The following is a 19,367-nucleotide window of genomic DNA, read 5'->3' on the forward strand; positions in this document are numbered from 1 at the left end:
TGGTAGGCGGAAGACAAATTAAAAAGCGGCAGATTTCCGCGTAAAGTACAGGTAGAGTTACATGTAACATGTATGCTATGTCCCCTTCGCAAATGCTATATCCCCTTCACAGCAAGTTGTACAAAGGATTGATTAAAGAAGAAGGTACAGTTTCTTTTAATATTAATGCCCTAAAATTCAAAAGTTGTTTAAATCTCCTGAAAATACACATATAATATCTTGAACAGGTTGTGTATATGAAATGCTAACATTTTTATCTTGTTTCATAAAATAATTATGACTTCAACATTTTGGCACATTTCTAAGATTTAGTCAAAAATGGTGAAAAATGGCACATTTTCTCATAGTTTTCTTTCATCGCCCACAACAAAATTAATATATTTTACGTGTTTTAACATGATAAAGTTATAATGTGAGTTTCATCGTGGGCGATGGCTGCGGACATAGTTTTCTGTTCAAAAAACCCCATAAGAATTGGTGTCTTCTGCTCAGTTTTATGAAAATTACGGGAAAATGCACTGTTTGTGACGTCACAATTACCCTTGTGAAAGTTTAAGCAGGTAACTATTTATAGATTCTTAGTTTATGGGTATTTTTGTGTAAATAAATGTTTCATTTCCATATTTGTTGATACTTTTAAAAATCACTCTAAAACAGGGCAAAATATGACTGAAACCGTATCTAGTTCTTTTAATTAAAATTTATGTTTCTCTTACCCAAAAGATGCATAATACCAGATTGAAAAGAGTTGGTTATGTAGTTTTCAAAAAGAAGTTAATACACAATGGACGGATACCAATTGCAATAGGTCATCTGAGTGACTGAGATGACCTTAAAGTAACAGGGCTCGACATTAACGCTTGTCCGCTTGTCCGGTACCAGTTAAAAATATATACGGTTAAGTGAATATTGCTGGCCACTTGTCCGACTGAACAAGTATATTTTAATGTATAGAAGTCTCCAACATTTTAAAAAGAAAAGAAAATTTTGTGATAAGATTTTCCATAGTGACGGTTGTCTTGTTATAAGTTTATCGATTTAGTTATTTTGAATTTCGATCCCGACATCAAATTGCAATGCAATTGAGTTACTCTTGATCGGGATTGAAGTTCACTAATTTCAAACAACTTTCACTATTGAACTGAAAAGGTGTGGATCTTAGTTCTTACAAAGTACCAAACACACATGTTAAGAAAAAGAAAGGAAGAAACGGTAGCAAAGATAAAGGATTATGGAAAAAAATGTAATTTATTTTAGGTATCATTCATCATTAATAGACTATGATGACTTTCCATGTTTAGTTTAAAAAACAGCTGAGAAATCAATTATAACAATTACATGTATTTTTAAACCTGATGCTATATTTAAAATGTCTTGTAATTTGCCATGACAAAGCTACAGCTGATAAATCATGTTTAATGTTATATGGAACCAATACATTTAGGAAAGACACTTTAAGTTTCCATTTAAAAAGTCAGTTTATTAATTATAGCAAGAATAATCAATAAATGACTTTATTTTAGTAATACAGAACTGTAGTTTTCAAGCTGATAATTTTTTATCTTTAATATTGAAATTTTTTTGGACAAGTGAAGTTGAAAATATCTTGGTCACTTGTCCGAATGGACAAGTAGGAAAAAGAGTTAATGTAGAGCCCTGAGTAAACTAGAAAACTGACCAGTCAGGAAGGGCCCCGCTATGACAATTAATATAGAGAAGTGAAAAAAACTTTGAATTCCATCCTTTTTATATTAACAATGATGAAAAATAAATACCCAGCCTAAGATGTAAAGAACTGCAATATATATAAGGTGGTAAAAAAAAAATGAAAATTATAAGTAACAACTGTATTTTTAAAATTTCAAGATAATTCCTGAATGTCCCAAAACTCTAAATAGTAACCTTGTATCTGCATAAAACAGGAATAACCTCATGTCTTATAAAAAAAACTAAATTAAATGTGTATTTAAAAAAGATTTGAACAGGTGTTTTATAAAATGCAATCCTTCAGTGAATGCAAATACATTGTATCACCCAGGGTTGACCTCAACTTCAAAACAAACATCAGTTGCAAACAAAGGTGTTCATTAATCTTCATATGACAGATAGAGATAAGCCTCTAAATTTTCTGCAGCAGGCAAGATAATTACAGTGTAATCCCAGGGGGGTAATTGTTCTTCTCTCTAATCCTTTTCTTCTAAATTTACAATAAGATTTTTTTTTCAGAAATGACACAATGGGGTTATTATCTGATTACCTGTTAAAATTAACAGCATTAAGACAGAAAAAAAAATAATTAAAAAATAAAAAAGTGAAAAAGGATATCTTAATATACATCTTGATTTTAGAATTCAATAAAATTATCATAAATCATTGTGTACGGTATTTGAACCAAAATAAAGTATGAATATTATATTTTAAATCCATATTTCAAAGAAAGTACACAATACTACACATCATTCAAAATTGACCTTAACTTCAAAACAAAGTTCATTTGCAGACACATGCAGTGCAGTAATTAATCTGAATGTGACAGATAAAGATAAAGCTTAGGATTTTCTTCCTGTGGAAGGTTAATTAATCCCAAAGGACAACTATTGCACAGCCTTCCAAGTATACAATGGTAACATTCTCAGCAGTTATCTCTCTTTACCCATTCATTCTTATGCATAGTTAAGGAATCTACCCCACCACCCCAGCTCCAAACCAGAAGACATAGAGAACCTAGCTTAGCATCAAAATATGTATTTCTGCCTACTGAACTGCCATACCATTTGAACTTGATTGGGCAACCATAAAAAAGTTATTAGAAACAAGAATAGAATTCCAGGGTCCCCCGCCGGTCAAGCAGTATACTAGTATCGAGTCTATCGACCAAGGCTGATTTAGGAACTTGACCAAGGTATTAGTGGTATAAACATTTGGTATAAATTTGATGAAAATCCGTCAAAATTTGTAGGCATGAGAGCGCTTACAAGGTCAATTTTTGGATAAAACGGAGTCATGATTGTGGTCAAAGTCCCATAAACCCAACAAAAAGTAACGACTAACGTTGATTTTCGAACTTGACCAAGGTAATAGTGGTATAAACATTTGGTATAAATTTAATGAAAATCCGTCAAAATTTGTAGGCATGAGAGCGCTAACAAGGTCAATTTTTGGATAAAACGGAGTCATGATTGTGGTCAAAGTCCCATAACGCCAACAAAAAGTATCGACTAAAGCTGATTTTCGAACTTGACCAAGGTAATAGTGGTATAAACATTTGGTATAAATTTCATGAAAATCTGTCAAAATTTGTAGGCATGAGAGCGCTTACAAGGTCAATTTTTGGATAAAACGAAGTCATTATTGCAGTCAAAGTCCCATAACTCCAACAAAAAGTATCGACCAAAGCTGATTTTCGAACTTGACCAAGGTAATAGTGGTATAAACATTTGGTATAAATTTAATGAAAATCCGTCAAAATTTGTAGGCATGAGAGCGCTTACAAAAAAGTGTGACGGACGGACGCACGGACCCACGGACACACGGACCCACAGACACACGGACCCACGGACACACGGACGGACGGACGCCCGGCATTTCTATGTCCCTGCTCCGCGTTGCGGCGGGGGACAAAAACCAGAAAATTTGTGGACGGAAGAGTGACAGACGGACAGACAGACGGACAGACAGACAGAGTGATTACTATAGGGCACCCGCAAATCCTTGCTGGGCCCTAATTACTGTATGATATTCACCTGCAATGTGGAGACTAAGTCTCTGAATTTACTAATTGTTGTCTCATAGTCTGCAAATGTCTCAGCTGTAGCATCCAGCTTTCTCTTGAACTGAAACAAAAATTAACAAAGCATTCAAGTATACATTTTTTCTTCTTACGCAATCCTTTGTTGATTTCAATTTTGGTTTCACTCCACTTGATATTTTATTCTGACAATGTCCTGTCATTCCCTGATGGCATTTTTTTTTTTTTAATCTTAAACACTAGCTTTAACTAATTACTCTTCATTTGGCCCATCCACGTTGCTTCCACACTCTTTGATTTCAACCAGTATTAATATTTTTATAACTCTTACCTCATTGGCACGTCCAGTAGCAAGGTCAAGCTCCTCTCGTAATTCTAATTCTGCTTCCCGAGCTGTTTCTTGTAATTCTTCATTCATCTCATGGAGAGCTTCCTGTAAATTAATCCAACAAACAAGTCTCAAGCCTATCTTATAACTGTCACTTCTAATATTAAAGGATTAAGGTATCTGATCCATATTACAGGGTTTGACATTAAGTTTTTGAATTACTAGACCAGTTGGGCTACCTCAGCAATATTTCACTAACCCTGACTCTTTTACCACTAGCGCTAACCAATTTTTAAAAAAAAGACTAAATAATAAAAAACATTAAATATTAAAGACTTGTTTCTGTTTAATTGTATTGGTTTATATTTACCGATAATGAATCATTCAAATTGATTTAAGATTTAATTTAATCAAATCCTACTAATATTGATACATTGGTTGACCATGGACCACCCTAGAGCAAAACTTTACTACTCCTTTACAGATAAATAGGGAGAAATTTAAGAAATCAGGAAGACTTCCATTACTTGACAATGGCATAGCAATAATGCTGATATACACAGATTTAACCCTTATCAATTAAATTAAGTTAAAAATTTCATTAAAAAATAAAACAATTTACTTCTAATAAAAAAATTTATCCAATTTATTAATTTAAAATTATTTGATGTATTCATACGTTTTATAGATCAAAATGTTTTGTACCGTATTTTTCGGTGCATAGGCCGGTATTTTTTTTCTCCGAAGCAAGAGCCCCGGCTTATCCCCCAGGATCGGCTTATCGTAGGCTCAAAGTTGAAAAAAATTTAACAGTCAAATATAAAATCCACCGTTTTTATCCATTGTACTGTTGTAGCAGTTTATTATGAGGGTTGTTTTTTCGTCCGTTTGAACTATTGTTCGATAGTTGTCCCGTTGATAATTTTTGTAATGACATCGTGAGCAATAAAATGTACAGTACTTTATTGGTAGATGGCAGGCACGTAGCATTAGTGGGGGGGGGGGGGGGTAACCTCCCAACTTCTTCTTGCAGCAGATATTTTTCATAAATTTACATACCAGGAAGTGAACTAGAACTGTCCTAATGGGACTAATACCCCCGCTAGGCTAATTTCAAATGGGACAAATAATTGAATTGAATAATAAAGGTTTGGAACACATACAAAAAAAATTTTCTAGAATTGTAAAAAAAAAAAAATTAGTTAACGAAGAAAAATTAAAATCAGAATTTCACTGTAAATACATATCTATAACAGTAATACATTTACAAATGTATGTATTTGATGATATATTTTTTCAATTTAATTGATTTAAAGAAAAACCAACAAAATGACAATAACCCCTCCCTTTGCAGTGAATAGAAATACCGGTAGCCAAGCAATGCTCTTCTGTTGATAAAAATTTCAATATCTTTCTAATAAGAGTCTTGACAGATGCAATTAGTTGTTTCAAATTTTCCTCACTTTCTCCTATGGCACAATGGAACTCCATATCAGAAAATTGATCCCATAGGACTATGATTTTCTTTGATGAACTTGTTAAATTTAATAAACTCCCAAAACATTACCATAATTACCATACTATGTAAAAATATGTAAAAAAGAAAATGTAATATTACAAACAATTTTAAAATTGCCAAAACACTACAATCATATCAGTAATTTTGAATTTCATTTAAATTAATGCCCAATTTCATTTACTTGACAAATAAATTTAAACAACCTCTAAAAATAGTTTAACTTCTTTATTAATAATTATATTATTTATTTCCTTATAATGATAGACCTTTTGGTTAACATGAAACAGTTTTAAAATAGCCCCAAAACCATCACCCATTTTACAGATTATCAATTTCCCCTAAACACATGCTCCATCTGAACCATGGCTCAGATAATGGCTCCCTTGGGACAAATGAATTCAGCCACACTTGTCTTTGATGTTCTTATTAGCTCCTAAGAATTTATCATTGACAAACAAAAACTTTGCATTGTCAGTTGATAGAATACTTATAAAAAATATTTTTTTTTATTAATTAAGACATAAAGACAAAAAACTCCATCTGGATGTATTTATATAAATATATTTTAGAGTGTTTTACATTAATTAATTAATAAAATCTGTAAGGATTACCTCCCTTACTTTTCAACATTAGTGTACAATATAGAGAATAGGGAAAATGAAAACTGTCATAAAATCATTAAATCTTGTCTGATCTTAAAAAAAATTGCAGGTGCACATCTTCATATGGTGTTCAACATATGTACAAATTTTCAAACTGTTCCATGCAGTAATAAAAAATTCTATAGGGGGGACAAAGTTGCGTCTACAGACAGTCGGACAGACGGACGGACGGACCGACGACGGACAAAATGTGATCAGAATAGCTCACTTGAGCTTTCAGCTCAGGTGAGCTAAAAAGACAAAAACCATTTGTTTCAACCATTTGTTTAGACTGGTAACATAGCGGTATACCTGCTCTAATGGAGAGATAACTCGTGTTACCAGTTTATGAAAATCCCGAATTAATATAAACCTACATCAAATTTTCAACCCATTGTGTGGCCCAAGAATTATCCAGGTCCACAGTCTAAACAACTTAGAATCAATTTTCTGCTCCATCAATTTTCAAAAAGAAACATTCCTATATATGTAAAAAACTTGATCCCCCCATTGTGGCACCACTGTAACCCACACGGATTATGATTTAAACAACTGGAATCTAAACTACCTGAGGATGCTTCCACACAAGTTACAGCTTTTCTGGCCGATTGGTTCTTGAGAAGAATATTTTTAAAAATGTTCTCTAAATAATCCTATGTAAAAATTTGACCCGCCATTGTGACCCATCCGACCCCCGGGATTGTGATTTCTACACTACCTGAGAATACTTCCCCTATAGTACCAGTTTTTCAGGCAAATTGATTTTTAAACAAGCATTCTTTAAGAATTTTCTCTCTTTATTCCTACGTAAAACTTTGAACCCCAATTTGAGCCCCACGTACCCCGAGGATCATGATTTGAACAAACTTCAATCTAACACTTCGTGAGGATGCTTCCACACAAGTTACAGCTTTTCTGACTGATTGGTTCTTGAGAAGAAGATATCGAAATATTTTTCTCTATATATTCCTATATAAAAATTTAACCCCAAATTCTGACCCCATCTTACCCCAAGGGATCATGATTTGAACAAACTTGAATCTACACCACCTGAGGATGCTTCCACACAAATTTACAGCTTTTCTGGCCAAATGGAATGAAAAGAAGATACCAACAAATTTTGAAAAGAAGATACCAACAAATTTTTAATAATTCTTAATTCTCTCCTTTTGAAAGATGTAGTGGCTCTTCATTTTAACAAACTTGAATTCCTCTCACCTAAGGATGCTTTGTGCCAAGTTTGGTTGAAATTGGTCCAGTGGTTCTGGAGAAAAAGTCGAAAATGTAAAAAGTTTACAGTCGGATGGACAGACGTCCAGACGTCCAGACAGACAGATGGACACCAGACAAAAGGTGATCAGAAAAGCTCACTTGAGCTTTCAGCTGGATATTCTTATGTTTATAATCAAGTCCCTTTTCTAAAAGGATGATTTTATAGTCATATCACCTGCTGAGCATTGCAGTTCTCAAAAAGATCCTAAACAATTGTTTATATAAAGGATATAAACCTACATCAAACTCTGAACCCCTTGTGAGGCCCAAGAATCGTCCAGGGACCAAAGTCTAAACAATTTAAAAAGAATCAGCAATATGTCAGCATGCTTGCATGTACCGGTAAGTAAACCATTTATCATAACATTTCATTTTTTGTGAATAACTAAAATATTTTCCTTTGTTAATTGGAATCCCAATGTGGCCCCACCCTACTCCTCCAGATTTTGATTTGAAAGAATTTAAATCTACATTATCTGAGGTTGCTATCAGTAATTAAAAGCAAAGGGGAGCAACTCCTCAAGAACAGGAAAAAGTCATTTATTAGGACACGTTCTGCTCTTACATATTGATACTTCAACATGAAAATTATGTCAAAGTACTGAGTATTAAGCCCATACATATCTGCTATGCATCCATTCATTCAATAAGGGGCTATTGTGGATCAGATACCTTAAGGTCATTTGTGTCAAAGAAACTTTCTTGCACCAGCTTTTCCCACCTGTTGCTATGGTATAGTGATACTAACCAGGTCAGCTTTCTCCTCCTCTAATTCCTGTAATTTTTCCTCCAGAGCCAGGTTTCTGTCTGTCAGAGTCTCCACCATCTCCTCAGCACCTAATGCAGCATCCACCTAAATAAACAGAAGTTTAAAAACTAGAAGCTGTCATAAGACATTTATACCTGCATTTAAGAATTAGCCCCTAAGTTACACTCTCTTTTAGGCTGATCTGTTTTTACTAAAGAGAAAGCTATTATGATTTTACAATTATGATTTTACAATTTACAAAAGATCACAGTTAAGCTGGGCATTCCTTCGCGACATGGATTATTATGGGGGGATTATTATTTAATGTCCCCCTCATCAAAACATTCCCCCAGATGTGATGGATGAGGGGCATTCTTGGAAGACAGCCTGAGGCTGAGGAGTATCAAGTAGTATTATTTTCTGGCTATTATGCTCAGGGTAGCCCTTCAAAAAAGCTTAAAACCTACCTGGAAATGACATCACATACCGTATAAATAGTGTGTCCATTGTGATAAACACTCATGATTTTAAAGCCGATTTATTGTCAAATATGTATTTTTATTTGAGGTGGGATAAACAATTTTCAAAACACATGCAGGGAGGGAACATTCATACTCCTCAGCCTCAGGCTGTCTTCCAAGAATGCCCCTCATCCATCACATCCGGGGGAATGCTTGGATGAGGGGGACATTTTTTTCATCCAGCCTTCGACATATTGGAGTATCAAGTAGCATCTTCAAAGTATTTGACAATAAATAAAAATCATTCCAAATAAAGAAGATTCTAAATCAATGATTTAAATAAACATAGACCATTTTATAAATTAACTTTGGTTTTATCAGGTGGAAAAGCAAAATTGCTTGACCATCTTGGCCACATATCACATAAAATATACCCATCATTTTCCCCCACCAATTTCTACAATTTCTACAATTGTCAATAATATGGTTGAATGATTAATGTTTTCTCAGAAAATATTTTTTTTAAAACCATTCTGCCTCACTTCTCTGTGACATATAAGTAAAATACACTGTTTGTAAAATCCAAAAACTATATCTAATTTTCTGTCTGTAAGATGTTAATTGAAAGAAGAATAAATTGCATTCATTGAAATACCTATACGTCCATCATTCTTTTATAAACTAAAAGACATCTTTATATATATATATATATATGTCCTATTTCTTTGAAACTTAAATATTATCAGTAAAAGCAATAGTATTCATTAATGTACAGAAGGATGTCAGGTATAATCCTGAATTGTCTGATGTTTTTGAACATTAAAATTCGTTCCTTTGAAATTCTTAAATCAATATCTACGACATTCCCGGTATGTGGTATTTATATATAAATCAAAACACAAATCCTTCATAAGACATCCACATTGATATATTAATAGCTAACTGTACAACCAAACTCTGCATGAATTAATTAGTCTTCAGAAAACTAATTTCAAAACTTGCAATCTTTTCTAAATTTGATAATTTTATCTTCAATATTAAATAAATTAATATAAATGACCCATGTAGAGATTATAACCTCTAGCTAGGTACTGTTTTCTCTTAAAGTATATGGAATTTTGAATTTTGCTTCCATGAATCTAATATATTTATCATTATGATAAACAAACTATTATTTACATATACATGTATACTCATAGAATATATACTGTAATTTCCTAATTAAACACGAGGAATTAATATCCACGTAAAATCTCGCCATTATTTTCTGAGAGTTGAAAACTATAAGAAATAAGGAGAAAAGTACAATGTTCGCGATTTTATATTCTTGCGATTTGATACAAATCAGTGGAATTGTGGAATTAAGTACCTGCGTAATATAGGGAATTTATGGTAACTTTTCCTTAAGTGGGAGAATTGTATGACATTAATTTTTGTGTATTAATACATTTATGACAAGATATGAAATATAATATTACCGTAATGTCGCGTGTAAAACACGCACTTTTTTTCAGCCAAAATTTGATCAAAAGTGGGGGGTGCGTGTTATACATAGGACTAAAATTTTACCCCATTTTTTCAACCCGTGATTCTTGATACCTCGGGAGACGTGACTGCCGATATAGCGTGTTATGCAAGTTGTATGAGTGTATACTGACCGCTGATATACATGTAGCGCGTTATGCAAGTTGTACGAGTGTATACTAAATTTACTGCATCAGAAATACCTTATTCTTAGTTTTATTTCCATGTATTGAAATATTTATCCACTTTCAACACTATTTCTTGCATCAAACAAGTTTAAATATCGCCAGTGTATTCGCCATTACGTAAGCAATCACCTGTTGACTCGGCGCGTGGTCAATGTTTGTTTAACAATTTCCGGTGTCATAAGCATGCACCTGTCTTGTGTCGGACTTCACTGGGTGTCTTCAAGTGCATGAAGATTAGCGATTATTCTAATTTTATTAAACTTGATTACTTTGTGTCCAGTTATGCAGTTAAATGTTATTGCTTTACATAGACAATGCTAAAAATACATCGATCATTTGTACGACTTGATAATGACAATATTCGACATACATACGTTTCTTCAGAATCTTTATTTAACAACAATCAATGAGTTAGACTATAATTAATCAATTAAATAATTTCTTTTGATGTTGTTTTGGTTTATATATGCAAACATTATAACTTTAAAGCTCGAAGCTCGGTTGCCGTTCTTCCCTACGTATGATGATCTTCAACTTCTCTACTGTTGTACAAGAAACTCTTTACGAAGTGTCTAATGATATTTGATACCGCCCATGTAAATCATGCCGTCCTTTTTATGTAAAATTGTAAGAACTTTGACTCTAATATCGTTTGGGCCATGTTCCGAACTCGAAATTACAGTAATTGCGCTTGGGTTATAAAATTATCATTAAACATCGATAGTTATTTGGAAATGACGGCCGTCGATTTTCATCATTGTGCTATGTTCCGATCACAAAATTAAAGAAATTGCGCATGGATTATAAAATTATCATGAAACATTGATAGATTTTGGGGAAAATGGCGGCCGTTGATTTCGCCATTTTTAGGGTGCGTGTTATACATAGGACCTGCTGTTTTTTCGCTATTTTTTGGTCAACTTTGGGGGTGCGTATTATACACGAGTGCGTATTATACACGATACATTACGGTAAGTTCTTTGCAATGTCATTTTTTGGTCTTCAATATATCTATATTCATGTAATCACAACAAGACCAACAATTAAGCACTGTATACAGGGTTAATTTTGCCCCATGTTATTTTCTTAGCTTGTAAATAGTTTTGTCCCGATTAAAACTTGCCCAGACAATGCAAATTTGTTTATAGAGAGACAATTTGAGACATTGTAATTTGCCTAAAGTCTTAATTAATTCACCCACTGACAAAGGAGAAAAATAAAACAAAAACTACCCTGTAATATTTCTCGGAATTTATGAATCAGATATGCTATATCCAGGGTAACATTATTTACATATATGCCATCAGCTAAATTAGATTTAACATTTCTTCAACAGTAAATGTCAGCCTCAAACTCCAATATGAGACAATTTGTTTCTTTCTTTTATCCAATGACTGAAGTACATTAACAGTAAATTCATTCAATTCATACAATGATATAAGACACAAAACCATTTATTAATAAAACCAACATGCTCTCAAATATCAGTATACTGTGGAATCATTTAAATTTGTGGGGGCCAATTTTCATGGATTGTTGGTTTTTTACTTATTCGTGGGGATTTAATTTCGTGGGTGTGTCAGTTTTCACTTTTAGTAAAAAAGAATACTTTTTCTATTTTTTTTCTTTGCATGAGGATGTAATTTCATGGGGAAGGGCTACCCACAAATACCAGAAAAATTGAGCCACCACGAATTCTAATGATTCCACAGTACCTTGTATTCCTACGCACTATGAACTGGTGCGAAAATGTCATGACATTAGAGTTCTCTTCCCTTCTTTTCAGTGTTTTCCCCAGAAAATTTTTGATGCATGGGGGAGGGGGATGGGGGGAGTTTGGCAAATTTGGTGCGCGGTGCGATGTAACAGTGCCACAGCCAGCACGAAATCACTGCGCGTAAAATTAATATAACCATATGGTGAAATATACTCCATGTAATGTACTATAATAATGCATCCTCATGAAATCTACATCAACAAGTATTATATTTCATTTTATTTGTAATTCATACATGTATATTTATTCATATTTTTCTGGGGGGTTTTCTAGCAAAACTAATAGCATTTTTTTTTTTACAAAATCAACTTTTTTAAGAGGCTGACCTTCAAAAGCTTTTATAAGAAATATAGATTCACAAGGCAGTTCTCAAACCTTCTGTTTTATTTTTTTCCCTTTATACAGAGACAAACTTTGGGGGGGGGGGGGGGCAAGAAACAGGCAGAACAATGCAATTACAGCAAACTTGTTTTGTCACCAAATTTAATTAAAATTAATTACTGCACTAAAACTTTGCAGTCAGTCTCTTCACGTGACATGTGCACAGTCATTTTCAGAGGTATACTAATATGATGTCTCTATATTATAGTTTTGTGACATTGCTTCCGTGTATGACATGCAATCAAGCTTAACTGTATTTTTTTTTTCTTATTTGAGTACATTTGCTCAAGTTTCCAATATTTTTACAGCAAATAAACAGTTCAATCGTAGCACAACCAAGCTAACTTCATTGCGGGAACATTGTGCTTTTTTTAGATCTTGGAAAATCCCCAACATTCAATAATGGCGTAGGTGTCGAAGAAGGCACATTATATTAAAACAAGTACAGTCAAAACTGCCGTAGCGGTCACCCCTATTAAGCAGTCACCTTTCGTATGCGGTCATTTTATTTCCTCCCGATGAAAAATCCTATATAATTGCCCTCTAAAGAGCGGTCACCTGTCTAACGCGGTCAGCGGTCATCGTATTTTGATCCGAAACTGTACAGTCGACATGCATTAGGCGGCCATCTTAACGTCACATGATTTACACCCGGGGATTTTAAACATGGCTTCCGAATATCGGGTATAAATGTAAACAATAATTATACACTTGAGGCGAGAGAAACCAAATTAATCGATGTATTTATAATACATAATTGGCAGATCAGAAACAAATGGGAATTATTAGTGAATTGTTTAAACAAGTATTAACAATATGTTTGTTTTATAAACATGAATGATATGGAACATACTAAAGACCTGAAATACTAATGACCTGAAAGACCTGAAATTTTTGTCAAATAAAATTACTTTGTGGGGATTTAAATCATATTTCCAGGTATACATGTGTTGAAAAAATATCATAATGACCAGTTATTTACACAGAAATACGAAAGACCTGAAAATTTGAATTGACCTGAAATTTTCAAATGACCTGAAATTTTATATAATTGATATAGATGATACTTTTATAAGATTTTTGTCAAATAAAATTACTCTTCGGGGGGGTTACATCATATTTCCAGATATATTTGTGTTAAAAAATATCATAGTGAGCTGTTATTTACGCAGAAGTACGAAAGACCTGAAAATTTGAATTGACCTGAAATTTTCAAATGACCTGAAATTTTATATGATTGATACATTTCTATGTTCTGTGTCAATTTAAATCTCTATTGTTTAGTTTTTATCATGTTTCCAAAAATATATGTGTTGAAATCATATCATCATACTGATCAGTTATTTACACAGGAATACAAAAGACCTGAAAATTTGAATTGGCATGAAACTTAATATTGACCAGAAATTTTATATAATTGATACATTTATATATTCTGTGTCAATTTTAATGTATATTTGTGAGTTTTTATTATATTTCCAGGTATATATGTGTTGAAATATATCATTAAATAGCAACATTATCGGTTATTTACGTACGCAGAAGTGCGATCCCCTTTTAAAGTTGGAATTGACCTGAAAATTTTAGATGACCTGAAAAAGATACGTTGTTCTGGATCAAATTAGATGACTATGTCTGGCATTTATCATACTCCAGTGTGAAATGTGCTAAAAAAAATGAAACAACACCATTATCAATTGTTACGCAGAAATAAGAAACAAATGAACATATTTGAGCTGACATGATTTTTTTTAAATACATGTATACTTCATGTTATGAAATACATGTAAATGATTACTACCAAAGTACATATTGATATGATCATAATCCATCACAAGAAAGGAGACTAACATGATAGGCCCCCGGGGAGCTAACACCATTATAATGCTTTGATTGAAATGTTCCAATATGTACAGTCACTTGAATTTTTGCAAGTTTCTTTTAAATTCAAACTGCACTTACTTAACAGGGAAGCCATTATAATTATCTAAGGGAAAATACAAAAGCGAAAGAGTTAAAGATACATGTATATCGGAATATCTTGTTTAATTTTGATTAAGTCATGTGTAATTGTACACTGTTTCGGTTCATTAAATTTGTGTATAAACTATACAGGTAAAATGAATGGGGTGTAATACCCCCATCCCCTCAATTACAGATTAACCCCTTTGTTTGCCACCTAACGGGACTAGTCAATGTGTGTTCTAAATAAACATGTCCAAACTGAAATCACAAATAGAGTCAAGAAAGTTGTAATGAATCATTAAAGTTTATTGTTTTACCCAAATAATTAGAAAATAAATGAAATTCCTTCTAGAATATTTTGAGTTGTTAAAAGAAAGATAATTATATATTTATTCATTCTTTAATTATTATTTAAAGGTCTGCAGCTCATCAAAGGGTACAAATTAAGTACAGAATTAGGTATTTTGATATAAGAAGAATATAACAATAAAAGTCAGTTACAAATTATTGGTTGTTAATTTCATAATTAAGTATTGCAGCATTGCAAAAATGATGAAATAAGAGAACACAACTACATCGACACAAAATTTCAGGTCAGCCCACATTTTCAGGTCTTTCGTATTCCTGTGTAAATAAATGATCAGTATGATATATTTTAACACATATATACCTAGATATATGATAAAAACTTACAAATAGACATTAAAATTGACACAGAACATAGAAATGTATCAATTATATATAATTTCAGGTCAGCCCACATTTTCAGGTCATTTCAAATTTTCAGGTCTTTCGTATTCCTGTGTAAATAAATGATCAATATGATATATTTTAACACATATGATAAAAACTTACAAATAGACATTAAAATTGACACAGAACATAGAAATGTATCAATTATATATAATTTCAGGTCAGCTCAATTTTTCAGGTCAATTCAATTTTTCAGCTCTTGTATTCCTGCGTAAATAGTTGATTAGTATGATATATTTTAACACATATACCTAGAAATATGTTTAAAAACTCACAAATAGACTTTAAAATTGACACATAACAGAGAAATATATCAATTATATAAAATTTCAGGTCATTTGAAAATTTCAGGTCAATTCAAATGTTCAGGTCTTTCGTATTTCTGTGTAAATAACTGGTCATTATGATATTTTTTCAACACATGTATACCTGGAAATATGATTTAAATCCCCACAAAGTAATTTTATTTGACAAAAATCTTATAAAAGTATCTTTTATATAAAATTTCAGGTCTTTCAGGTCATTAGTATTTCAGGTCTTTAGTATGTTCCGAATGATAAACAGGTGTCAAAAATGTCCACGGCGAGGCAAGAGAAATTGCTTGATTTAATAATATGATTTTGAGTTCAGATACGGTCGGTTAAAAACGTAATTGTTGATTTGTATTAAAAGTGTTTGTTTTCTATATATACGGTACTCATGAAAATAGTGTTAGTGTTATAATTGTGAAAATGTCGGCGACAAGGTTTTACCACGTAATGACTTTTTTGAATAATTTAAAGAAATATAAAAATTGCATGCACAATGCATTGTAATGTATTTCTACTTATTTGTAAATATAATAGATACTATAAAAACATCAAATCAATTACTTTATCTATCATTTTGATACATTATGCTAAATATCAAGTATATAATCGAAATAAAATTAAATAATCGTTCTAAAAATGGATTTGATGTTGGCAAATTCACAAGTCTCTATTCAAAGGTCACCTCTGTTAAGAGGTCACTTTTGACTGCTTAATACAAGTTTGACTGTAGTAATCACCCCTCTATTTATGCATTTATTACCGATTTATAAACACAGTTTCAATATATCTCAATCATAAATTCAGAGATTTCAAAGATTTGAAATAATTGGATAAAGATTTTTTGCTTATAATACATGTAAGTATGCATAGCGGAAAGCATGGCGGCATGGTGTGATGCATGGCGGGGGGCTATACCTCTATGCAAAAACACTGCATTTAATATTCATTCGCGTTAGATTTCGAGTTTATTCAAACAAGATTAATTCATATTGGTTACAATAACGTACTAAGTGATAATTAACATACGGTAAAATATAATCTTGCTTAAAGATATTTATTTATACGAACAACAAACAGTTTACTTTGCAACATTCAAATAGAACTATTTTGTGTCACCAATGTTCAGATAATTGTGAACTCTTTGCTGTAAAGATTATTTGGTAACTAGATGGCCGTAACCCATAAAAATGATCATATGTACAATGAAACCAAAACTTGATGAGTGGGATACCAAACAAGTACAGTCGCACCTGCTGTAACGACCACCTTTAATCAGCGGCACTCACATAAACTGCCAGTTTCAATCTTGCCCATTTAGTTTTTCACTATATTTTAACTGAATTAAGCAGCCACATGTCTAACCGGGCCAGCGGCTAGTGTTTTTTTAGGTCCTATGCTTTAAACATGCCTATTTTTGGCTGCAGGTCTGTAGCTCCTGGTCTGAAAAACTTCATATGGACAATCTGGGAGCTACAGTGCCTCCCATAGTAAATCAAAGTACTGAAGAACTGACGGGAGTTGATTTTGTCGATGTTTATTTATTTTAAAATCAATGATATGTTATTTTGCATGACAAGTACATGTAGTTTCTAATTTGAATTACGCACATTTTTATAATATGAATTTTTGGACTTTTTCGACACCCCCATATGAATCATGTTAAATAATATTAAAAGATAAAATTAATTCAATCAAACTAAGTATCAGTAATAAAAATATTTCTCGAAAATTGTATGGATCCAAGCAATATTGAACTCTAGTCTCGTTCAACCAAACGCTCGGCTGACACCGTAAATCTCCGACAAGGTTTTACGGAGACACCCCAGCGTCGAGTTGAACGAGACTATATTGAACTCTGGCGTAGGAATACATACTACAAAAAATATTTAAATTGTATGTACCATTTAAAATCTGACTATTTTCAAGGTATTTATAAATAAGTTTCCTTGAAAAACAATGCTTTAGCATACATTACATCGAATGTATAAATTATTTTCAAGAACTAAGTCTTGTCAGCAGCAATGATTTGTGCTGAGGTCCAAACACTGTTTCACTTTCGGTTTGTCTGAGGAACTGCATAGGAGAGTTGATTAAAATCAACTCCCAAAAACAAAAATTTGCGCTAGTTTTGAACTGATTAAACTTACAACAGGTGATCAGAAAAGCTCCCTTGAACCTTCGGTTAAGGTGAGCTAAAAACATTGGCTATCGTAGTTCAGTACAAAGCCTTTATACGGAAACGCTACTTCTGTTTGTTTACCGCATTTTAATAATTGAAAATCATTGTTTGGGCGTATTTAGCAGAAAATGTTTTGCTCTTAATCTGTTGATAGATAAATTGTATTAACGGTCATTTAAAATAAATATAAACTCAGGGTTTGACACTAAGGCATGTCCGACTGACATTGTCTAGTAAACGATAGGTCCGGTCAGTTAAATGTCTGTGTACTAGCCCGACTGGTCGTGTAAAAAAAAGTGTGCATATACTTTTTCTCTAATAGAGAGCGCAGCTCGCCGGCGCGAAGCGAGCTCTACCGGCAAGGCATGTGTGAATAGAAAATTCGGACTAGTTGCACATTCATTCAATGGATTTTTTTGGCGTCAGTAAATCGGACCAGTAATGCCTTGTTTTAATCGTCCCAGTAATTCCCTGTAAATATGGTTTTCCATTTCACACTCTCACGAGAACAAGATAAAAGACTATGTACATCATGCATTGTAAATAAAATAATTCCATTACATAAGACTAACAGAGTTGTCGTTCCTTCGAGTGACGTACGTCACAATGGATTTCTTGCACATTGATCCCACAGAATTTTTCGGCGTCGGTAAATTTCCACCCACAATGTAATTTATCAATGTCGGACGATCACTAGACTTGATTCCTTCTCGCGAGAATCAAAGTAAAACTTTTGAGAAACAGATAAATTGTGTAATTTCAAGAATATCATGCTTTTTAAGTAAACAAAACAGTATATTTCACTTAGTTTTTTCTGGGTTTTTTCAAAGAGACAGACGACACTTGACCAACGTGAACTTTGACGTCACAATAAGGGGAAATTACTCTAAGTAGTTATTGTAAATCTGCTGAAATATAAATACCAAAATCTTCTTAAAATCTTGCAAAGCTAACGAATGGGGACATCTTTTTTTTTTTATAATAGGAAACAGTTGTAACTTGCTCTCATTTGGATGAATGCTCACATTTATTTTATTCACTATATATTTACAGTTACTAATTTCCAGGAACGTTTTTTAAAAGGTGGCGCGACAGCATCATTCATGCAATTTTCAGCCATTTTTTTTATACGTAAATTATATTTTATTTAAACAGGGGGGGGGGGGCTCTATGATAAGTAAATTTTTTATATGTAAGTTTAAGAAAAATGTCTGCTGCAAGAAAAGAGGAAATAAACTGCTGCAATAACCATTATGTTTAAATCTTTATTATTCAACAACATTGTATCTGAGATAAATTCTATTTAAATAAATAAACAATCTTATAAATTATGAATAATGAAAAATTACTAGAATAAATAGGCATGTTTATATTTTATTTTGCATTCAAATTCATTTACGTTACGTTGATACTTTTATTGATTTATCATAATTCAACATTTGATAACATGCTGCGCTCGCCCCAACGGTCGCACCGTAAAACATATTATTCATATTATCAATATAAGTAAAGCACTTTTTCCTAACAGGCTTAAATTCTACAAACTGTAATTTACATACAACCCAAGGACTA

The 19,367-nt window shown here is 32.6% G+C and overlaps 1 protein-coding gene across 2 annotated transcripts in view; it reads right to left on the minus strand.

Moving 5' to 3' along the window:
- Window positions 1-19,367, minus strand: part of LOC128179745 (dynactin subunit 1-like) — a 263,574-nt gene that overhangs the window by 138,170 nt on the left and 106,037 nt on the right. For both annotated transcript variants that reach the window (XM_052847306.1, XM_052847304.1), the window contains exons 12-14: window positions 8,257-8,361; window positions 4,080-4,181; window positions 3,744-3,833 (exon numbers count right to left, since the gene is read on the minus strand). In XM_052847306.1, coding sequence (XP_052703266.1) covers window positions 3,744-3,833; window positions 4,080-4,181; window positions 8,257-8,361 — 297 coding nt within the window. The remainder of the gene's footprint in view (window positions 1-3,743; window positions 3,834-4,079; window positions 4,182-8,256; window positions 8,362-19,367) is intronic.

The sequence above is a fragment of the Crassostrea angulata genome, chromosome 4, assembly GCF_025612915.1.
Source record: "Crassostrea angulata isolate pt1a10 chromosome 4, ASM2561291v2, whole genome shotgun sequence".
Taxonomy (NCBI): Eukaryota; Metazoa; Mollusca; class Bivalvia; order Ostreida; family Ostreidae; genus Magallana; species Magallana angulata.